The 24,993-nt window shown below is 48.1% G+C and overlaps 1 protein-coding gene across 1 annotated transcript in view; it reads right to left on the bottom strand.

The window, feature by feature from the left end:
- LOC137425127 (calcium/calmodulin-dependent protein kinase type 1D) overlaps nt 1–24,166 on the bottom strand; it is a 178,487-nt gene extending 154,321 nt beyond the window's left edge. Inside the window, exon 1 of the mRNA XM_068113246.2 lies at nt 23,946–24,166. Within this exon, the coding sequence (XP_067969347.1) occupies nt 23,946–24,034 (89 nt within the window). The 5' untranslated portion in view covers nt 24,035–24,166. The remainder of the gene's footprint in view (nt 1–23,945) is intronic.
- Between the last annotated feature and the right edge of the window lie 827 nt (nt 24,167–24,993).

The raw sequence follows: 24,993 nt of genomic DNA, 5'->3' as shown, positions 1-24,993 counted from the left end.
GTGTGTGTGTGTGTGTGTGTATATATATATATATATATATATATATATATATATATATATATATATATATATATATATATATATATATATATATATATATATATATATATATATATTATATACATATATATATATATATATATATATATATATATATATATATATATATATATATATATATATATATATATATATATATATATTGTTACGGACGAGGTTAAAGATGTTATTTACCGAGCGGTGGTGTAACCGCGACCGAACACTTATTCCCCGACTAATACCCTATTCACCCAGACGTTGGCCAAATCGCGCTATGCCAAATCAATGGTAGAAAGGACACGACGACTGGGAAAGAGGAAACGACGCAAGGGGTACAGTTCTCAAGACCTCCGGAGGAGGGTATAATTACAGTGGTGGAGAAAAGGGGGTAGATTACAAGGCAGTGAGGTAAAGACACAGAAGAGATGGGCACTTAATTACCGTCTTATCTTAGCCCAGACAGACCACAGACAAACGGAACAAGGTGGACTTACACAGGGATTGATGGCAGGAAGGGACAGGTAGGTCGATAGCACAAGGTGCACCTTGGCTCGGGGACAGGATAAAGCACGGTCCAGAAGATGCGGGGAGGCCTCACAGCGCTCGGAGGGGACGTCTTTCTTGCTTCAAGCTCAGCGCGCATCTGACGTCACCCTCCCTCTCACTGCGCATGCTCAGCGGGGAGTGACACGCCCTCGGCTGGTTGGTTCCGCCCCACTGGGGCCGGTCCGCCGCTTCCATTGGGTGCGGGGGTTACCGGGCTCCGCCCTTGACGAGGAGCTGACAGGGAGCCCCTATTTGGTAACCCCGTCGAGCACATGTTCGATGGCGGCTCGTTGGGAAGGCCTGGTGCCCTCCCAACACCCCCTACCAACCAAGCCGGAGTGAGGACGCGCACTTCCTGCGCTCGTTGTTGTTGTTGTTGTTGTTGTTGTTGTTGAACTGTGAGGAAGAGCTGCGGGGAGGTATTGGGAGGTCATAAGCTTCCTAACGGTGCCATACAATCACATTCTGGTGCAACGAAGGGTCAGAATTAATGGAAACGAGTCCTTAACTGACATAGACTAAGAATAACTAGCAAGATGTCCTATAGTTGTCTTACATGAGATGCGGTGAACCTGGGCACGACATTTAATGGGGGAAATAGGGGGAGGTCGGGTCTACAGAGTGTTGTTTACAGAAAATGGGACTAGGGAATGGGGGATTGGGGATAGTTGGGAAGTATTGAGGAAATAGGGGAATATTTACAAGCGGATATGGATGGATGCAAATCCCATATCCGCAACAATATATATATATATATATATATATATATATTGTTACAGATCGCGGTTAAGATGTTATAGACCGAGCGGTGGTGTAAAACCGCGACCTGACAAAACTCACCCGATTCACCCAGACTTTGGCCGTATCGCACCCTAGCTGCTCAATGAGGGAAAAGACAGAAACGACGCAATGCAAGAGGAAAAAGGAAGACAAAAAAGGTTTGAAATACTACTACATTTATTCATACTATTTACACACAAGCAAAAAGAAACAATTACGTTTATTTACAAGCACAAGACGCAGGTGACACAGTGCAAATTTAGCTTACCTACAGACTTAATTAAATACCCAGGGACAGAACAAACAAAACGCTGACTCACGCGGGGAATTGCTGAAATGGCAGGATGTGGATGGCTGGAGGGGGAGGGAGGTCCAAGGGGGGTCATGCAGCACAACCGGCGCGTTCAGCAGCCGCCGTTCCTCTTCGGCCCTGCTCCAAACCGCCGTTCAGGCCCCCTTTGGCGGTTGGGTGGTCTGGCTGCTGCGGCCGCCGTCCGCTGCGTTCCCCGGACTTGTCTGGTCCAAACCCTCAACTCTGTCGTGTTTCTCTCACTCCTCACCACCGACTCCTCACCGCAACCAACTGACCACCGACTCCTTTTGCAACCAACTTCCGCAACCAACTCTTCTCTCTCAACAACCCTTCTCTCTCAACAACCCTTCTCCCTTCTTTTACCACTTCCGTTTTTGCGCCTTTTATAGCGCCTCCAGCGATTACGCCCCGGCGCTTTGGACACGCCCATCGGGGGTGCTCACCTCGGCCCTGGTTGGTCGCGCGACCCTCGGGCTCCGCCCTGGATGACGACGGGCGGGCGCGCCCCTCCTCCCCTCTGACGAGGTGGAGACACGCCTTTCTTCTCCGACTCAAAGCCCATGGTCAATGGCGGTTATTGGAGGGGAGGTAATATGAGCAATCGAGGCTCGGCAATGACGAGAGGGGATGTAATATGAGGTCAATGGAGGTTTTTGGAGGGGAGGGAAAGGGAGATTTTTGGGGATGGGAAGGAAAGGGGGTCTATTCTCTTTCACTGGTGCAATGGAGTATTTCAATTAATGGGAGACACAGCCTTATCCTAAAACACAGAATAAGATATAACTATCGAACATGGATATTGTATGATTGGCTGACGTGTATGCTTGTGGACTATGGGACGCCCTTTTGGTCCTTACACAGCTCCGGAGGCAGGAGGCACAGAATAACAACAACAATAATAATACTTCACACCAATTTACCACAATACAACACAATCAAAAAAATACAGTCCTCATCTCTGCAACACTGCACCCTCCTCCTCTTAGGCACGTCCCGGGCCTACAACTTTTATTTTTAGTGTGACACGTAGGTGTAGTTCCCTCTATTTTTAACCTGACCCTGAGTGCGACAGTTTTAAAACAATAATAAATGTGTCCCGCTGCTCCATTGCACCCTGCCTAACAGACTTACGCCCACAGTTAACCGAATTGCGGAATGGTCTTCAAACTATACACTGACGGTGGGGAGCATTATTTACAATCGACGCTATTTTTATTTACAAAACTAACCCAGGACCTGTAATTGTTCTTTCTGGGGGGGAGACAGTCTGCTCTGCATCGACGCACCATTAAAAGCACCCAAAAACGCACCAACACACCCTCAAGCACCAATCAGTGCAGTCACCACTGTTCATCAATAAAATAAATCCAACAAACCCAAACCCTGCAGGTGATCTCTTGCTCTTCGGCTCCCTCTGCTGGTTATTATTTTCTTCCAGATGTTGTCATTTCCTTTCATTTTCTTACTGGCGGCCTATTTGAGCATAAAATGAAATGCACCCAACGTGTCCATTTTTACTTTATTTATGGCCCACAGGGCCGACTAGTGTAGTTCACCTGTGGGGCATCGGTGCCCTGTGGCCAAGGTCCGCCAGCAAGATTTCGGGCCCTCATGGCCGGTTCCAGCAGAGGGGCCATGCCCCAACCCATGGGGTCCATACGTGGTGCTCGGCCACAAACATGTGGTCCATAATGTGGTGCATCGATGCAGACAGCTGGTTCTGGGAATTTCGGGCGCACAATGGCCGACCCACGCACGCTCCCCTCGGCACCCAATGGCGCACAGGTCATGTGGGAGACAAAAGGGGATAGACAAATGAGCGAGGGGTAAGGTCACAAGGGTACACATCAATAAGGCAATGCAAGGCGAAATGCGTACGGAGGGCGAAGTGAGAAAGCTCGTCCCTACCGTACGTCACCCCCCTGTCACCTACCCTTGCCCTCACCCCATATGTACAAAAATCTACACATTTACAAATTTGTCACTACTGTCAAGTCTTCCCCATATTTCCTCTATACCAAATTCGTCACCACAATCCCTCTATCCAAAATTTGCCATCACCAAATTCATCATCAATCCTCATAAGGAGGGAGAGATGGAATCACGCACAATGTCACACCCACGTCATGATGCGTCTCACATTCCAAACATTTGCACAATAAAAAATAATAAAACATGGCATGGTGTGGAGTTACCTGTCACCTCAGGTGAGTGGGTGCAGATGGTGCGAGGAGATCCTTCATCCTAACTATCCTCTAAATGACTTTAACACACTTTACACTACCCGGGGTCTTTCCCTGCCAATCCATTGGCCACTTACACTATGGGTTCTAACAACCAATCCCCATTGACCAAACTGTGGTGCTTCTCAATTTGGGGTCTCACTCCCCCGATTCATCTCCCGGTGCCCTCGCACAATTTCTGGGCCGCGACGTGTAGCTCTCCCAACAGGTCTACCCACCTGCACACCTCCACCACTGTAGTTGCCACCCGAGCTTACCTCGCTCCTCACCCTAACCTATCTAACTGGGGGCAGCCCCTCTCCTGGCTCTGTCACCCCATGGTGCCCTCTGGCACTGGGCTACCCGGGTCCGTCCTCCGGATCCTCGGGCCCCATCCACAACAACTACTACCGGCTCCCAGAGCCCACCTGCGGCCTCACCTGGCCGACATCCTCACAGTGGTGGAGTGCCCAACCAACTACACACACTAACAGGCGACACGCCCAGCCATTTCCACAACACTAATGCACCCATCCAAACATCATTCTTCCAACCGCACCACAGATGCCAATATCCAACCACAATTTACCTGTGCCCTCTACCTAACACTTACACTACCCGCCCCGGGTATCCGTGATGGGGTCCACTCTTCCCCCATTCACACCTTCGCACCATCCACTCCACTCCACAATTTCCACCATACTCACTCCACGACCATCCATTCCAATACTCCATACCATTTATTCCATACACCTGTCTTTCATTCACCTGTCATTGCACACCTGTGCAATCCTACCTGGTGCCACCTGCACCCTCCTCCTCTTCCTGGACCAGCTGGTCAACACAACACACAATCACCACTACTCCCTCATACACTGCTCCACACACCTGTTCAGTTGCACACCTGTGCAATCACACCTGTTCCATTCTCACCTGTTCAATCCTCACACGCACGGCATCATCTCAGCTAACTACTCCCCTCTGAAACTTGCGCTTCCCAGTCGTCCCTTTAAACTATTGCGCTCCCACGTCATTATCAACTACACTAAACTACCTGCGTCCCCACTACAGGTATCAGTCACTAACTAAACTTAACGTTACCTAATGTCATCTTCGCTAGATCCCTACACACCATATCCTAACCCACCCGGGCTAGTTTTCACTGCCATCACCCCCATAAGCTATTGCGCATTTGCCCCACATGTGAGGGATGATGGATTTGCCATCCCACCACATTGGGGTCTCTCACTATAAATTTTGTTCGTCCAAATCCAACAAATCAAAAATTTTCCATTTACTGCCAATTCTATTCACTTTTCTAAATTTTGTATCAAATCACTACTATCACTATCACCATTACCCGTCTACTTATTAGGTCCTCTCGGTGCGCCAATTCACATCTACAGCCCGGCTTCGTACAGCCGAGCAATGAACGCGGGTCGTTTTGTGCCAGCGGCTGGATACGTCCCGCCGCACTCGGGGCAGGGACGGGGGCTTACCCGGGCCGAGATCCCACGCACCACCTCGGCGTGGAGCCATCCAATGTCCCGATCTCGACCTGCCGGCACGTCTCAATAGAAAGTGATCGCCATGGCGACCCTTCCTATCGGGCTGCCCGCTCCGCCTAGTGGAGCACGGACGCGGCCGTTCCAAGCGAGGCCCAGCGTGGATCGCGCACGGCGGTCCTTTCGAACCCGCCGTGGCTCGGATCCCCGCTGGTTCTCGCTGCACGCGAAGCCCGGCACGCACCGAGGGCCCGAGTCGGCTATAAGTCGTTCTAACCTTTAACCCGGTTATCGTCGACGCCTCACCTGGATGCTTACAAGCATACGCTACCCCTTTCATGCTCATACATGCAGCCGTTTCCATGCTCTTGGTCGTACCTTCTCTAACACACCTCGGTACACTCATTCCGCTCACCGACTTGGTCACACACCTGACCACCGAACACCTTGGCACACATTCGTCGCTCACACACCTCACCAACACACCTCTCCGCGCCCCTTTCTCGGTCACCTCCTTTGTGACGATCACAGGTGTGCTCTCACCCGCACACCCAACCGCGTGCCTCACGACCAACTCAAATGTGCCTTCCCACACACGCTCTACCATTCCAGGTGTGCATCCTTCCATTCCAGGTGTACATCCTCGCTCACCTGTCATAACCAACTCACGCTCCGTTTCACTCTCACTACTCTCACCTCCATTCTTGACTGCGCACTCACCCTTACTCTCGACAGCACACTCTTTCCTCATGCACCCGTCCGTTACACACCTTTCTCGCGCACACCCTCCCGTTACATCCTCTGTAACACTCACCACAGGCGTACACTTCCTCGTTACATCCTTTGTAACACTCACCACAGGTGTACACTCTCTCGTTACATCCTCTGTAACACTCACCACACCGCGCTTCCATGTACCCCCTCGCACACGCGCTTCGACCAACTCACTCTTGACGGCACACTCACTCCTCGGCGTGCACTTTTTCCTCACACACCCCATGGTCGGACATTCTCGCACACCTCTTTTTTCGCACACCTGACCTGTCACACACTTCACCAACGGCCTTTCACGAACACCCGGATCCAAACCAATCCCCAAGCCGACTGAAGCTTTCCTCACATCATATACATTGCCACTCACCTCCGTACTTCGTCTCCGCACCTCCTTTGCCACCTGCAAACTTTTTATTTGGTTAGTGAGCACCTCATCATGATTTGAACACAGACCTTGTACATATTCCATTACCTCCTCCTGGATTTCTCTCTTAGTTTCTGTCCGTCCCTTCTTAATTTCACTCACCTCTTCTTCCACTTCCTCTAGTTTTTGTTTAACCTCTTTTATTTCTTGGTGCGTCTCCTCAAGTTCATCCTCTAGGGCTACCGTGACCGTCTCTATGTGCATCCTCACCTGCCGGTCCTTTGTCTCCATTATCTCTGTCACCTCGTCCACCCTCCTTGTCAGTTCCTCACGTACCATCTGACATTGCCTCTGTGTCGCTATCAAGTCATTTTTAATTTCTTTTTGTGTCGCCTTTAACCCTCCGAGTACTGCAGTGTTCCTTTGAACCTGCTCCACTAACTTCGTTTGTCCCTCTGTCAGCTGTTCCACCTCCTCCGTCAGATCTTCTATTCCCCCCTGTAACTTTGCCGTATTATTTCTCACCTCTTTCTCTATACGCTTTTCGCCTCGCTTTACCTCCTCGCGTAGCCCCGAGACCTCCTCACTCACCCCTCGTCGTATTTCCTCCATCTGGTTCCCCATCTGTTCGATTTCCCGGGCGGATTGTTCCCCTATTTCCCGCAATTTGTCCTCCATCCTATTTTCTAACCCCATTAACCCACTTTTCACCCCCTCTAACTGATTCTCCTGGGCAGCCATTCTGTTTTCCACCCCCTTTAACCCATTCTTTACCTCTTTTATCCCGTTGTCTAACCCCTCACCGGTACCCCTCGCTTCGTCCCTCATTACCCCCATTTGGTTTCCCATTACCCCCAATTGCTCACTCTGAGCCCTCGCTTCGTCCCTCATTACCCCCATTTGGCCCTCCAATCGCTCACCCTGAGCATCCATTTTTGCCATCAGTTGGGTCAAGAATAATCTGAGGTCAAACCCGGTTTGCCCAGCGTCCCCAGCCGCCACCGCGGGCTCGCCCTCCGCGGCGCCGCTATTTTGGGACCCTTCAACTACATGCGCGAGCGCGCCATTTTGCGCGCCTGATATTCCCGCAACCACATTGCCATTTTCCTCCTCCCTTTCTTCCCCGAAGTCCTGGGTTACTTCTAACCCCTCTATCTCTCCCACCGGCATCCCGTCGCCTTGAACAGCCATGGCGCGATTTCAAAATTCGGGTTTTACTTTATAAAACAAAACAAATTTCGTCCGCTCCAAATTTTGACCAAATTTTTTTTTTTTCTTCTATTCGTTTTAAAAATTTGGTTTGGGCCTCGAATCCCACTCCCAGACACCAATTGTTACAGATCGCGGTTAAGATGTTATAGACCGAGCGGTGGTGTAAAACCGCGACCTGACAAAACTCACCCGATTCACCCAGACTTTGGCCGTATCGCACCCTAGCTGCTCAATGAGGGAAAAGACAGAAACGACGCAATGCAAGAGGAAAAAGGAAGACAAAAAAGGTTTGAAATACTACTACATTTATTCCTACTATTTACACACAAGCAAAAAGAAACAATTACGTTTATTTACAAGCACAAGACGCAGGTGACACAGTGCAAATTTAGCTTACCTACAGACTTAATTAAATACCCAGGGACAGAACAAACAAAACGCTGACTCACGCGGGGAATTGCTGAAATGGCAGGATGTGGATGGCTGGAGGGGGAGGGAGGTCCAAGGGGGGTCATGCAGCACAACCGGCGCGTTCAGCAGCCGCCGTTCCTCTTCGGCCCTGCTCCAAACCGCCGTTCAGGCCCCCTTTGGCGGTTGGGTGGTCTGGCTGCTGCGGCCGCCGTCCGCTGCGTTCCCCAGACTTGTCTGGTCCAAACCCTCAACTCTGTCGTGTTTCTCTCACTCCTCACCACCGACTCCTCACCGCAACCAACTGACCACCGACTCCTTTTGCAACCAACTTCCGCAACCAACCCTTCTCTCTCAACAACCCTTCTCCCTTCTTTTACCACTTCCGTTTTTGCGCCTTTTATAGCGCCTCCAGCGATTACGCCCCCGGCGCTTTGGACACGCCCATCGGGGGTGCTCACCTCGGCCCTGGTTGGTCGCGCGACCCTCGGGCTCCGCCCTGGATGACGACGGGCGGGCGCGCCCCTCCTCCCCTCTGACGAGGTGGAGACACGCCTTTCTTCTCCGACTCAAAGCCCATGGTCAATGGCGGTTATTGGAGGGGAGGTAATATGAGCAATCGAGGCTCGGCAATGACGAGAGGGGATGTAATATGAGGTCAATGGAGGTTTTTGGAGGGGAGGGAAAGGGAGATTTTTGGGGATAGGAAGGAAAGGGGGTCTATTCTCTTTCACTGGTGCAATGGAGTATTTCAATTAATGGGAGACACAGCCTTATCCTAAAACACAGAATAAGATATAACTATCGAACATGGATATTCTATGATTGGCTGACGTGTATGCTTGTGGACTATGGGACGCCCTTTTGGTCCTTACACAGCTCCGGAGGCAGGAGGCACAGAATAACAACAACAATAATAATACTTCACACCAATTTACCACAATACAACACAATCAAAAAAAAAATACAGTCCTCATCTCCGCAACAATATATACATATATATATATATACATATATATATATATATATATATATATATATATATATATATATATATATATATATATATATATATATATATATATATATATATATTGTTACGGACCGCGGATAAGATGTTGATTTGCCGAGCGGATGGCGCTGCGGCCCTAACAGTTACCCCGACTAACCCGATTCCTGAACGTTGGCCAAAATCGCGCCACAGGTATTCAATGGGGAAAAGACTAAAGTGAAGGATGTGAAGAAGAAGAAAGACAAAGGGTAAGGAATACAAATATAATTTATTACTATGTACAGGATTGAAAGAAACCAAGGAAGAAGGAAAGATAAGAAAATAATTTACAGAAGATATTAGAGACACAGTGCAATGCTAGCTTACCTACAGTCTTAATTAACCCAGGACAGAACAAACAAAAGACAGACTCACGCGGGGAATGATGACAGGAATGGCAAGAGGTGGATGGCTGGAGGGGGAGGAAGGTTCAGCTGGACCCGCAGCACGGTCGGGTCGGGGATTAGCAGCCGCCGCCCTTTATCGATCAGCTCGTTTAACAGCCGCCGTTCCTTCGCGGCCCTGCTCAAAACTGCCGTCAAGGCCCCCAAGCTGCTGTGGCTGAAGCTGCTGTGGCTGCTGCTGCTGTGGCTGAAGCTGCTCTTGTAGGGATCCCTTACTCAACTCCTCTCGTACTCAACTCAACCACCCCTCTTTGCACGTCTCACCACTTGGTCCAACCACACGCACTCGGCTCTTGCGCGCGCGCTTTTATAGCGCCTCAGGCGATCAAGCCGCCGGCCTTCAGGACACGCCCCTCGGTGAGCTCGCTTCGGCCCTGATTGGTGGGCACAGGCCCTCTGACTCCACCCTTGATGACGATGGGCGGGCACGCCCTTCTTCCCCGAGCTGAGCACATGCTTAATGGCGGCTATTGTAGTTGGCAGTAGAAGTTTTGGGAGTGGGAATGGGGCATGAAAGGGAATCTATCTTATTTCACTTGGTGCAATGCAGTGTCATCTTAATGGAAGACAAAGCCTTAACCTAATACACAGAATAAGGAAATAAACTACTGAACAGGGGTATTATGGTGTCCTTCATTTATGCTTTATGGAACTAACAACGGGAACGCCCTTTTGACCTTTATACAACCACAAATGGAGGGAGGAGGGGCGATATTTTCAACAACGTTTTACAACAACAATAAATTTAAAAAAACATTCTCATATCCACAACACTGCACCCTCCTCCTCTTAGGCACGGCCCGGGCCTATAACTTTAACTTTTAGTGTGGCACGTAGGTGTAGTTCCCTCTACATTTAACCTGACCCTGAGTGCGACAGTTTTAAAACATAAATAAATATGTCCCGCTGCTCCATTGCACCCTACCTAGCAGACTCACGCCCACAGCTAACCGAATTGCGGAATGGTCTTCAAACTATACATGGACGGTGGGGAGCATTATTTACAATGACTACTTTTATTTACAATACGCAACCCAGGACCTGTGATTGTTCTTTTGGGGGGGAGAGACAGTCTGCTCTGCATCAATGCACCATGAAAGCACCCACAAACGCACCAAAGCACCCTCAAGCACCAATCGGTGCACAGTCATCACTGTTCATCAATAAAAATAAACCAACAACCCCTAACCCTGCTGGTGGTCTCTTGCACTTCGGCTCCCTCTGCTGGCTATTTGCTTTCTTCCAGATGTTGTCATTTTCTTTGCTGGCAGCCTATTTGCAATAAAACTTGCACCCAATGTGTCCATTTTTATTTATTTATGGCCCACAGAGCCGACTAGTGTGGTTCACCTGTGGGGCATCGGTGCCCTGTGGCCAAGGTCCGCCAGCAAAATCTCGGGCCTTCACGGCCGGTTCCAGCAGAGGGGCCATGCCCCAACCCATGGGGTCCATCAGTGGTGCTCAGCCACAGACATGTGGTCCATAAGGTGGTGCATCGATGCAGACAGCTGTGGTTGCGAGAGGTTCGGGCGCACAATGGCCGACTCACGCACGCTCCCCTCGGCGCCCAGTGGCGCACAGGTCCTCATGTGGGAGACAAAGGGGGGAAAGACAGATGAGCGAGGGGTAAGGTCACAAGGGTACACATCAATAAGGCAATGCAAGGCGAAGTACGTACGGAGAGCGAAGTGAGAAAGCTCGTCCCTACCGTACGTCACCCTCCCTGTCACCTACTCTACCCTTGCCCTTACCCCATATTTACAACAATCTACACATTTACAAATCCGTCACTACCGTCACGTCTTCCCCATATTTCCCCTATACCAAATTCGTTCCCACAATCCCTCTAACCAAAATTTGCCATCACCCAATTCATCATCAATCCTCATGAGGAGGAAGAGATGGAACACAAAGCACAATGTCACACCCACGTCATGATGCGTCTCACATTCCAAACATCTGCACAATAAAAATAATAAAACATGGCATGGTGTGGAGTTACGTCACCTCAGGTGAGTGGATGTAGATGGTGCAAGGAGATTTTCATCCTAACTACTTTCTAAATGACATTAACACACTTTACACTACCCGGGGTCTTTCCCTGCCAATCCATTGGCCAACTTACACTATGGGTTCTAAAAACCAATTCCCATTGACCAAACTGTGGTGCTTCTCAATTTGGGGTCTCACTCCCCCGATTCATCTCCCGGTGCCCTTGCACAATTTCCAGGCTGGGTCGTGTAGCTCTCCCAGCAGGTCTACCCACCTGCACACCTCCACCACTGCAGTTGCCACCCGAGCTTACCTAGCTCCTCACCCTAACCTATCTAATTGGGGAAGGCCCCTCCTGGCTCTGTCACCCCTCGGTGCCCTCTGGCACTGGGCTACCCGGGTCCGTCTTCCGGATCCTCGGGCCCCATCCACAACAACTCTACCGGCTCCCAGAGCCCACCTGCGGCCTCACCTGGCCGACATCCTCACAGTGGTGGAGTGCCCAAACCAACTACACACACTAACAGGCTACATGCGCAGCCATTTCCACGTCACTAATGCACCCATCACAACTCTCCTGTGCAACTACCCGCACCACAGATGCCAATATCCAACCACAATTTACCTGTACCCTCTACCTAACACTTACACTACCCTCCCCGGGTATTCGTGATGGGGGCCATCCTCCTTTCCCCCATCCACACCTTCACACCATCCACTCCACTCCACAGTTTCCACCATACTCACTCCACGACCATCCATTCCAATACTCCATATATTCCACACTCCATGTCTTCCACACAATCATTCTCCATACACCTGTCGTTGCACACCCGTGCAATCACACCTGGTGCCACCTGCACCCTCCTTCCTTCCTGGACCATTTGATCAACACAATGCACAATCACCTTCTCTCACTCATACACTGCTCCACACACCTGTTCAGTTGCACACCTGTGCAATCACACCTTTTAACCATACACACGGCATCATCTAATCTACCTGTTGCCCTGCTAACTTAGTGCTCCCCGTCCCCCCTTTAAACTAAGCACATACCACGTCATTATCATCCACACTAATCTACCTGCGTCCCCACTACAGGTATCATTGTCACTACGTAATCTTAACGTTACCTAAGGTCATCTTCTCTAGATCCCTATCATTATATCCTAACCCTCCCGGGCAGGTTTTCACTGCCAACCCCATAACCTAGTGCTCCTTTGCCCCCGTTGTGAGAGATGGCAGAGTTGCCATCCCACCACATCGGGTATCTCCCACTACCAATTTGGCTCATCCAATTGCAACCAATCAAAAATTTGCCAATTATCTGCCAATTCTATTCACTTTTCTAAATTTCGGATCAAAAACACTATCAGTATCACCATCATCACAGTCCGCTATATCCTAGCCTCGGTGCGTCATGACTTCATTAAACTCGGCTTCGCAAAGCCGAGCAATGAACGCGGGTGGTTTGGTCGCCTGTAGTTGGATCCGTACAGCATTCACGACTCTGGGGAGGAGGCATGCTCGGGCCGAGGTTCCATGCATCATCGCGGCTCGGTACCTTGCGGTCCCGGGCCCGATGACTGAGGCTCGCCCGGTCGGAACCCCGTCCCCGCGAGGGGGCACCGTTTCGCTTCCTCCCACTCGCCCTTGAACCGGACCGGTCGCCTCGCCCGACAAGGCCCGGACTCGACCGTGCGGGGCGGGGCCAGGCCTGAATCGGCAACGACGCTTCGAAGAGAAGCGACGCAGTATCGATCCGCGCCGGGCCTGGCATCCAACAAAGCGCACCGCGCCCCGAGTGCTCGCATCGGCTATCCGTCGCCCTAAACGCTAACCCGGTCAACGTCGATGCTTTACTTGCAGGCTCACACCACGCGACCCTTTTGACACTCACAAAACCTGGCGTTCCAACGCCTCCAGTGCATCCCACACACTCCGTCCATTCCACGGACGCACTCCCTGTGACACACCGCACCTCTCCGCACACTCTTGCACACACTCGCCGTTCGCACACCTCGGTCCACACCTCTCCTCCGTTACGTCCTCCGTAACACTCACCATGGGCGTGCACTCTTGCATCCACCCACTACCGCGCTCCGATGTGCTCCCTCGCAGTCGCACTACCACCAACTCAGGTGTGCTTCCTCGCACATGTTCCACCACCAACTCACTCTCCGGGTCACTCTCACCCTCGCACGTACACTCCGTATCGCTCTCACTCCCAGTGTCACACTCAGTACACCCCGACGTGCATTCTCGCTCGCACTCGGTTTCACACTCGCGCTTCGTAACACACTCACCCCTTGACGCACACTTTTTTTTCACACGCGACCCTTCACCAACGCCCGGGTGCTTCCTCGATCTCAATCGCGCGACAATTCTCTTGTCGTCAAACATCCTCCTGCAAAATCTCCCCGCACAATACACAGCATGACTCACCTGGGGGATTCCCTTCTCCACGCGCACCTGCAAATCTTTATAAGGATTAGCAAGTACGGCATCAGGATGTGCATTCAGACTTTGAGCAGTTTCCATTCCTTCCTCCGACTGTTGCTCTTCTACGTCTGTCGTTTCTACAATTTTAATTCCCAGCACTTTTGCTTTCTCTTTATTCACCACGACGACCGTTGGCTTTAATAAAATTCCCTCTTCTACCTCAACGGTCGCCGGCTGCCCCATACCCTGGGTCGCGATTTCTACCCCCGTCATTGTACCCGCGCTTTCCTCCGCCTCGCTCAACCAGCGCTTCTCGACCCGCGTTACCTCCTCGTGCACCCCTGGGACCTGCTCGCTCAACCCGTGGTCTCTGTCCCTCTCCAACCCCTCATTAATTTATTTGGCTTGGCCAACCATGCCCCCCAGTTTGTCCCCTAATCTGCTTCCGAATCCCTCAAATTTGCTTCCGAGTCCCTTCAATTTGCTTCCGAGTCCCTCCAATTTGCTTCTGAGACCCTCAAATTTATTGTCTAACTTCCCAATTTGGGCACTGGTACCCCTCGTTTCATCCCTCATTGCCCCCATTTGGCCCCCCAATCGCTCACTATCAGCCCTCAATCCCACAAGTTGGTTTCCCATTCCTACAATTTGGTTTCCCAAGTCATTCCTCAGGTCTTCACTTGTCTGGACCATGAGCGCCCTTATTTGTATCATAAAGAGGTCCAAATTCACCGGTGCTGCGGGCGCGGCTGCCCCAACCATGTGCGAGCCACCATTTTGTGCCTCTACAACCACGTGCGCGAGGATGCCATTTTGCGCGCCTGACACCTCCTCAACCACCTCCTCATTGCTCTCCTCCCTTTCCTCCCTGTGGTCCTGAGTTACCCCTAACCCCTCTTCTAGCTCACCCACCTGCATCCGATCGCCTTGACTAGCCATGGCGCGATTCAATTTGGGATTTTAAAAACTAAATCTTGGCCGCTCCAAATTTTGACCAATTTTTTTTTTAGATGTTTTAAAAATTTGGTTCGGGCCTCGTATCCCACTCCTGACACCAATTGTTACGGACCGCGGATAAGATGTTGATTTGCCGAGCGGATGGTGCCGCGGCCCTAACAGTTACTCCGACTAACCCGATTCCTGAACGTTGGCCAAAATCGCGCCACAGGTATTCAATGGGGAAAAGACTAAAGCGAAGGATGTGAAGAAGAAGAAAGACAAAGGGTAAGGAATACAAATATAATTTATTACTATGTACAGGATTCAAAGAAACCAAGGAAGAAGGAAAGATAAGAAAAGAATTTACAGAAGATATTAGAGACACAGTGCAATGCTAGCTTACCTACAGTCTTAATTAACCCAGGACAGAACAAACAAAAGACAGACTCACGTGGGGAATGATGACAGGAATGGCAGGAGGTGGATGGCTGGAGGGGGAGGAAGGTTCAGCTGGACCCGCAGCACGGTCGGGTCGGGGATTAGCAGCCGCCGCCCTTTATCGATCAGCTCGTTTAACAGCCGCCGTTCCTTCGCGGCCCTGCTCAAAACTGCCGTCAAGGCCCCCAAGCTGCTGTGGCTGAAGCTGCTGTGGCTGCTGCTGCTGTGGCTGAAGCTGCTCTTGTAGGGATCCCTTACTCAACTCCTCTCGTACTCAACTCAACCACCCCTCTTTGCACGTCTCACCACTTGGTCCAACCACACGCACTCGGCTCTTGCGCGCGTGCTTTTATAGCGCCTCAGGCGATCAAGCCGCCGGCCTTCAGGACACGCCCCTCGGTGAGCTCGCTTCGGCCCTGATTGGTGGGCACAGGCCCTCTGACTCCACCCTTGATGACGATGGGCGGGCACGCCCTTCTTCCCCGAGCTGAGCACATGCTTAATGGCGGCTATTGTAGTTGGCAGTAGAAGTTTTGGGAGTGGGAATGGGGCATGAAAGGGAATCTATCTTATTTCACTTGGTGCAATGGAGTGTCATCTTAATGGAAGACAAAGCCTTAACCTAATACACAGAATAAGGAAATAAACTACTGAACAGGGGTATTATGGTGTCCTTCATATATGCTTTATGGAACTAACTACGGGAACGCCCTTTTGACCTTTATACAACCACAAACGGAGGGAGGATGGGCGATATTTTCAACAACCTTTTACAACAACAATAAATAAATAAAAACCATTCTCATATCCACAACAATATTATATATATATATATATATATATATATATATATATATATATATATATATATATATATATGTATAGATATATATATATATATATATATATATATATATATATATATATATATATATATATGTATATATATATATATATATATATGTATGTATATATATATATATATATATATATATATATATATATATATATATATATATATATATATAGTATATATATATATATATACATACACACACACACAGACATTGGCACTCCCGCCGTCTGGGATTAGAAGGTACTATGGTGAATGACTATACTATGGAATGTTTCATTTTTACACATGAGATGCAAATCCATCATGTATTATTTGCATTTTATACTCAGTTTTTACTCTGTTTACATAATTAGTGGTATCTCCAATTGTGTGTGTGTGTGTGTGTGTGTGTGTGTGTGTTTGTGTGTGTGTGTGCATACACAAATGAGCATCCTATCTATCTACACTAACTTATGTAGGTGTTGCTAACCTCTATCGGTGTTTGAGTCATCTCTTGAAGTGAAGAATCATCACTTTGAACTATTTGCTTGACAGCACTACCTACAGGCAACCGAAGCTTCTTGTAGCTTCATTTTTAACCTTTCCTCAATTGTCTATGCATTTTTTTTGTAGCATTCTGGCACATGATGTCAAAGTTTATGTTACCTTTGTTTATCTGCCATTTTCAGTTCAAGTTGGTCTTCCTTCAGTCAAGTTGGTTAAAGTTGGGCATGTAATTTTCTTGTATGCTCCACTGCAGTGATTTATGATGTCTGAAACTGCGCATATGGTTTGAGTATTTATCGTGAAGACAAGCCATGGCTCAGTTTAAACGGATTGCCTTGGACTCTGCAAAAGATGCATAGTTGTTAAAAAACCACAGGATTGGGCTTTGACGGAACATTCCTGAGTCTGCAGAGAGCATGGTATTTCCAGTTGATGTATCAATGTAAACAGTAAACAGGAGCCTGGTGTTGGCTTAGCGGTTAGGGTGCCGGCTTGGGATCCTAGGATCTTAGGCTCGAATCCCGGTCGATTGCTGAATTAACACCAGGAGGGTTGACTCAGCCTGTCATCCTTCCGAGGTCGGCAAATTGAATACCAGTTAACTGGTAATTCATTGTGTGTCGCAAGAGGTGACCAACAGGGTTGGTAGCAGGAAGGGCATCCGACCATAAAACATTGCTTCAAAAAAGGGACCACAGTGCCCGAAAAAGGCCAACCCCTGCTCTGTGGGAAAAAAATGGCCTCTAAAGGTGCTTCTTCTTGTATCAATGTATGAATGAATGAATGATCGTTCTAAGGCCATTTTCCCCGCTGGGGTTAGCCTTGCGGGCCCCATGACAATCATGGTTCCCTGTTTGAGGCAATGTTTTTATGGCCGGATGCCCTTCCTGGCGCCAACCCTTGGTCACGCTCTTACGATGTGCAGGGATACGGTGTACCTATTCTAAATCGGGGTACACACCGAGATCATTCATCCCAGCAAGCTGGTACTCAATTTGCCAACCTCGGAAGAATGACAGGCTGAGTCAACCCCCCTTGTGTTAATTTAGCGATCGATCAGGATTCGAACCCAGGATCCTAGGATCCCAAGCCGGCACCCTAACCGCTAAGCCAACACCAGGCTAAATCATGTAAATGTAAATGTAAACAGGCATATTAGACCTTGCGCAACAAGTTGAACTATTTTAGATTGAGGTATAAAATTTGCGGAAAGCAGATCCTCTTGGCGCCAGGAAGGCTGCCTATTAGTGACTGAACTCAACTGAACAACATCAAAGGAAGTGTGCCTATTTAACGGAACACTGCGAGGCTTGGCACAGAGAACTCCTTCAAGTGAACGACGCGTCGTTTCTGTGTGTTTTGTGCGTGCATTTTGTGTAACCGTGATAGTGTTGGTTTTCTCTCCGCAATAATTGAATAAATCTAAGTTTGGAACTCAGTGAGGTTTTCTTGATTCTTAATTAAGAAGTCTTCACGGGAAAGAAGTCTGGGAGAAGTCAGCTTCGACACCACCAACACAATACGCCTTTATGATAAATACGATACATTTTCTGCCATTTTTGGAGCCCTGGGTTGCACTGGGCGAGTCTGGACTCTGTGGCTGCCTGGCTGCCGTGTCCGAGGCCCAAGGCTCCGACTTTATGACCAGCAGGCCACCTCATCTCAGGCCGATGGCCTAGGTTCCGTGGGGCCCCAGGGTCATGTGGTCAGACAATGTTGCTGTAAAAAAAAAAACAATATCATGGGCTGTTCTGCCCCAGGTGGGATTTAAAATTTTTGTATTTGTGGGCAAAAATAATTGTAAAAGCCCTCTAGATATGGGGCTCAAGCACAAGCCTCTAGCTTGTGCTAAAATAATTGTGTATTTTTCCTCATGTCTCAAGAGCTGCTGCTCCACTGCTGATGAGTTGTTGACAAGGGATTGCAAATATCCAGATACTGCAGGTATGGCAGCTGATTCACATCAACCTGTTTATCATTCAGGATGAACAAGTTTATAGGCAAACTTCATGGCTATGTGATCTTAGAAATCGCTCCTTTATAACCCATGCACGTGAAGCGAAAAAGCGGGGATAATCAATTAGTTAACTTCTGTCTTTCTGCCTGTCTGGCCTTCTATCTACAAACATCAGTTTATGATTGAGGAACGACTTCATTTCAATTGAATGTTATATTTTGAACATATATTAAAACACGAATCGGTAAACAAATGTGTAATTTAGCAGTACATCGACTCCGAATTTGTCCGGATTGGGCTGCGCAAAGAGGAGTGAGATCATCTTTACATACGTCATGTCACAAGTCGACAAGAGTTTCGCCTTTCTGTTGTTGGGGTTCTGGTAGTGGGTCGATTTTTTAAATGTGCACCCATTGGTCAGACAGATGCCGGTCCACACCCACATCTGTCGCTTGACTCCACCCACCATAGTGCTGAGATGAAATGATATGCCTGCCATCTTGTTTCCTGGTATGGCCTAATACATTAGGCCTGTATATGCCTCTGCTTCTTATCCACTGTCCAGCTTTGTTACATTAGATTTCCATGGGCTTTTTGAGGCCAATTGTTAAATTATGAGTAAGGTTTAATCAAGCACATACACGCCTTCCTAAAATAAATAGCGTTACCTAATTTTTGAACAGTGGCATATTCGCGTTAGCAAATCAGCCCGTTACTGGAGTTTTAAAGTCCGGAAATATAAATATCCCTGGTGTTGGCTTAGCGGTTAGGGTGCCGGCTGAGGATCCGAGGATCCTGGGTTCGAATCCCGGTCGATCGCTGAATTAACGCCAGGGGGGTTGACTCAGCCTGTCATCCTTCCGAGGTCGGCAAATTGAGTACCAGCTTGCTGGGATGAATGATCCCGGTGTGTACCCCGGTTTAGAATAGGTACACCGTATCCCTGCGCATCGTAAGAGCGTGACCAAGGGTTGGCGTCAGGAAGGGCATCCGGCCATAAAAACATTGCCTCAAACAGGGAACCATGATTGTCATGGGGCCCGCAAGGCTAACCCCTGCTCTAGCGGGGAAAATGGCCTTAAAACAATCATTCATTCATTCATTTACTGGACTTTTAAAGCCAATTCAGTCGCGTTTAATGGCAAAGTCCCACAATTGTCCCAAATCATCACCAACATTGAATCAATTTGTCCTTGTCACACACTTAACCTGTCCACCTAGTTTTGTCTGAATCAGTACATAACCTTTTCATATATCGTGCTACATATCATTTTTGGCCCCATCTCTCAATGGAGAAGAATATTTTTTTAAATTCTAGTATCCGGATCCGTATTCGGATCGTCAACATCAAATCAATTCGTCGTTGTCACACACTCAACCTGTCCATCAGAATCAATTCTTAACTTTTTGAAATATGCTGCTCACAGACAGACAAACAAACAAGACAAACAGAAGTGAAAACTTAACCTCCATCCACCTTCAGTGGTGGAGGTAACTAATGAATAGAATCAACAAAATGTTGATCAAGGTGTGCTAACTCCTGTTGGAGGCAAGGAGAAGCTGACATATCAGGCATTACCCCTTCGTCGGAGTAAAAAAAGTAAGCAAGGAAGGAGAAGGGAACCAAGGAGAAGTCGACTCCTTTTTTGCTCCGACAAAGGGTTAACTCACAAAACATCAGCTTCTCCTTGCTTCCCACGGCAGTTAGCATACTTCAATGTTTTGCTGATTCCATCCAAGTGAAAAATATAGAATGCAAGGAAAACAACAGAAAAAGAGCTGAAGCATGTGCAATCCCTCCTAGATTTTAGAAGTTAGGAGGTAGTTGGCTCATGAAATAACATTCACAAACCTGAACGGCACTCAGAAGAGCGCATACCTCCACCAAGCGGAACAGTTGATGTTTTGTATCCCACTGATAGGCCGGAACCCAATCCAGATATTCACCAATATCGAATTAATTCATGCTCGTCACACTCCTAACCAGTCCACCAAATTTGGTCCGAATCCATCCACAAGCTTTTGAGATATCGTACTCACTGACAAACAAATGGGGTTGAAAACATTACCTCCGTCCACCTTTGGTAACTATTTGCACAAATAAGGGACAGATGGCATAAAACCCATTAGGCTAGGAATATATTGTGGTTGGAATAAGATCGCCAACAGTCCCTGTACACACCTGTCTTAATTGGGAAGATTTTAAAAAGCTTTAAAACCCAAAGCTTTGAGGAAGGCCGACAAGTAAGCCCCATGCCTTCCCATACCATTGGATAATGCCAATGATGTTCAAGGCTGTCGAGCACCAAATCATAAAGAACAACACTTCACTGAAGTTCATAGAAGTACCTTGTAGGATGTGGAAGTGTGACAGCTGCTATGGAATGACTTGGTCCAGTGAAGTATTCACAGTCTGTGCTCGTTTTTGGAGAGCACTCTCGAAATATCATCCTCATATAACAAGTCTAACAGTTGTATGGTACAAACTGTCATTTTACAGAGCAAACCCAAATCTAGAAGTACTAGATGGCAAGCATACAATATCATGGAATTGTCATGCCAGTTGTTTGCTTGTGGCATCAGACACCACAGGTCCGCAAGGCTAAGCTTAAGCTGACAAGGCTTATGCACAGCTGACTTACATGCTCGCGGTTAAAATTTAGCTTGGATACATACAAGAGAAAGATTATTTTGACCAGCCAGCATTACAGATTCAAATCCAAAAGGTGCAGTGTCCTACAATCAACTGGATGTGCAAAAGCAGGTTCGTTAAGGTACACATACTCGTACATACAGTAGGTACTCGTTTTGAAAGGCTGTTTTGATTTCAACGACAAAATGTTTCACAAGACCAATGCAAACTAAGCCAGAAATGAGAGTAGACAAAGAGGGAATTTAAGACATGGCACAAAGAGAGTGGGAAGCCCAGGGCGTGGGAAATTGAGCTAGCGAGGGGTTTTGAGGAGTACAGAGGGAAAGGGACGCACAGGGGAGGTGGTAGCGATTCTAGTCGCGTAGCAACGCGTGGGCAGGGAGTGCTTGTGCCTTGAACAATCATCGGTGCCTGAGCAATCCCTAGCAACAATGCACAAAACAAAAAGAACATTATTGCCAATAGCACAGCCGGCAGCACCTTTGGTGCCACCTTTTGCTGCAGCATTGCGGATCGAATGAAAGGAAAAGGAGGACGAGGAAAGGATTTGTCCAAATTGAAATGACAGACATATCCAAAAGATATTGCCATGTGTTTACCAATTCCTCGAGATGACAAAATTCATCAAAGGACCTGATCACAAGAAGAGAATTATAAAGGATCGACACAAAGACTAGGGAGTCGCGAAAGCATGAAAGCATGAAAAGCATGAGCATGAAAGCGAGAGCATGAAAAGGAAATGGGAAGTGTTTGGGGAAATGAATGCAAAAATTTTATAAGGGAAGGGGAATGAGTAGAGATACTAAATGAACAACAAAGATGCACAAGGATAATTAATAAATAATATTATTGATTGTATATTATATTCTCAATTTCTTCAATGACTGCTCTAAAGTGATGGCTTCTCGTTTTAAGTTTCCCAAACCATTATTTAACGAGGGGGATCATAGAAGTCTTGGGAAAACTCTTGCATTGCGTTTCCGAGCACGATCTGTATTTCCGAGGAGCCGAAATTTTGTCTAAATCTCGAACAGTATTCACACACGCTGAGAGCTTGAGCGGAAAATTTGATTGGCCGAGATGGCATAAAATGGCGTACTATTTTGTCCAAGTACTACAAAACTGAATGTTTTTGAAATTGACAAAAAGACAATTTGTGTTCTGCAGAGTTCAAGCAAATAATTCAATTGAAATAAAATTAAAATGTTAAAGGCTGTAGAAAAAAAAACACTTTTTTCAGAAGTTTACCGCCATTGATGCGCCGTCTTTTACATCTCCTTATCCAACAAGTTAAATTCGTACATCGTATCTTTTATTTGTGTCCTTTATGACATCCAAAATAACAGTAAGTTTCATGTTTGGAATGATTTTCAATTTTGTTTGACTACCAAACAGGTAGCAGAGTAAAACTAGAACGGCACTCAGTAGGGAGCATACCTCTGCCTGGTTCAATGGTGAAGAATCACTTTTAAAATTATACTAGCCAGATCCAGATCCGGATCCGGATCTTCACCAAAATTGAATCGATTCCTCCTTGTCAGACACCCAACCGGTCCACCAAGTTTCGTCCGAATCCATCCACAACTTTTTGAGATATTTTGTTCACAAATGGTCAGACAGACAAACGGACAGACAGACAGGGGTGAACATATAACTAAACTTCCATCCATCTTTGGTGGCGGAGGTAACAATTACCTTACCACTCTGTGCACATGTGCGCTCAGGATGAGATTTATTCAACAATTGTCCCTACCAGATGAAACAGGATTGAGATACTACACAGGCTGCATTACCCAGACTGCACTACCCAAGCTGCACTACCCGGGCTGCACTCCAGAAGCTGCACTACCCAGACTGCACTACCCAGACTGCACAGCCCAGGCTGCACTACCCGTGCTGCATTGCACGAGCTACCCTACCCAGGCTGCACTACCCGTGCTGCACTCCAGAAACTGCACTACCCGGGCTGAACTACCCGGGCTGCACTACCCGGGCTGCACTCCACGGGCTGCATTACCCAGGCTGCACGACCCAGGCTGCACTATCCGGTCTGCACTACCCAGGTTGCACTACCCAGGCTGCACGACCCATGCTGAACTACCCGGGCTGCACTACCCGGGCTGCACTACCCAGGCTGCACGACCCAGGCTGCACTCCACAAGCTGCACACCCAGGCTACCCTTCCCATACCAGACAGTTCAGCACTAAACGGATTCTACATTCAAGAATTGATGCCCCGGAGATTCAAATGACAAAGATAAAGATCGCATTTTAAATACATTCTGGGCAGACATGATCGATTTATGTTTCCCCCCGCTTGTCGTTTTAAAGTCTTTGTGCTGATCTACAAATATTGCCAATTTTTCTGAATCTGGCACGAAAACGTGGGAGTAAAGACCATGCCCTCTTGGACCTTAATCCATCCGATTGCCGTCATGATCCGACCCCCATCCACCTCCACCTCCACCTCGTACTCATCCATGAATCCGCAATACCGTTCATCGTCACATCCCCCATGGCCCCAAACCCCCCGTTCGCCCCCCAGCATGTTTCTCTGTACTCACGTGCCAAGAACCTCCTGGAAATCGAACTCGGTGCTTATGTCGTCGATCTGTTTCTTCCACGAGTGATCGCCCGTGGATTGCTGGGCCATGGCTGTGTGCGCTGCCAGCACGGGTGTGCGAGCACGCACGTGGGCGCACGGGGGTGGGGGAACAAGAGGGTGGACGTGGGGAGGAGGAAGAGCCTGAGATGGTAAAAAAAAATGCGAGGGAACCGGGGCATTCAGGGAATGATGGGAATGGTGGGAATGAAGGCACCGCCGGGGCTCCGTCCTCCTCAGGCTCCATGCGATGACGGTTTCTTTGTTTAATGTTGTTGTTTTAACGACTCCTCACAACGAAGTAGTGTGAATGAATCACGTTGCCATTTTGTTTGTTATATTATTAATAGTACGTATCGGTATATGAAGATTATGAGGAGGCCATCACAATTATACAAACATAGACGTGTTTACAATCACCAGAATACACCTGAACTAAATCTCAGAGTAAGAGTCCTGCAATTCTCCATGTACCCCTCTATCCCCAATGCGTCTTATGTAGGTGTACGTGTACCTATTGAACTCATATTTAAACCTTAATACTGTTTCTGATGCAACAACCTTTCCAGGGAGACCATCCCATGCATTAACGACTTCCTGGGAATGAAAGACTCCATCTACCTCCGTCGTGACGATATCAAGAGCTCATTCTATCCAAGGAACTTTAACAAAGGAGGAGCAATTTTACCCATCATGCCTGCACGACATAAGCATTACAATGATTAATGTAATCTATCAGTCTAATCCAGGTTCCATTTCGCTGGGGGGTTGGGGAGTAGTGGGGAGAACAGTAGGGCAGGAATAGGGACATGAGCAGATCAGCAGCGTGATATGGGTCACCATATTGATGTCCCTCCATGTACACACACACACACACACACACACACACACACACACACACACACACACTTTGTTTCAAAAAAAATCTCAAAAAGTCGTTTGGACGAAACTTGTTGGACAGGTTGTGTGTGTGACAAGGAAAGATCGATTCGATTTTGGTGAAGATCTGA

This window comes from Myxine glutinosa, chromosome 4 (assembly GCF_964187855.1).
Source record: "Myxine glutinosa chromosome 4, kmMyxGlut1.1, whole genome shotgun sequence".
Taxonomy (NCBI): domain Eukaryota; kingdom Metazoa; phylum Chordata; class Myxini; order Myxiniformes; family Myxinidae; genus Myxine; species Myxine glutinosa.
The sequence above is the reverse complement of the archived record's forward strand: the minus strand, read 5'-3'. Positions and strand labels throughout refer to the sequence as shown.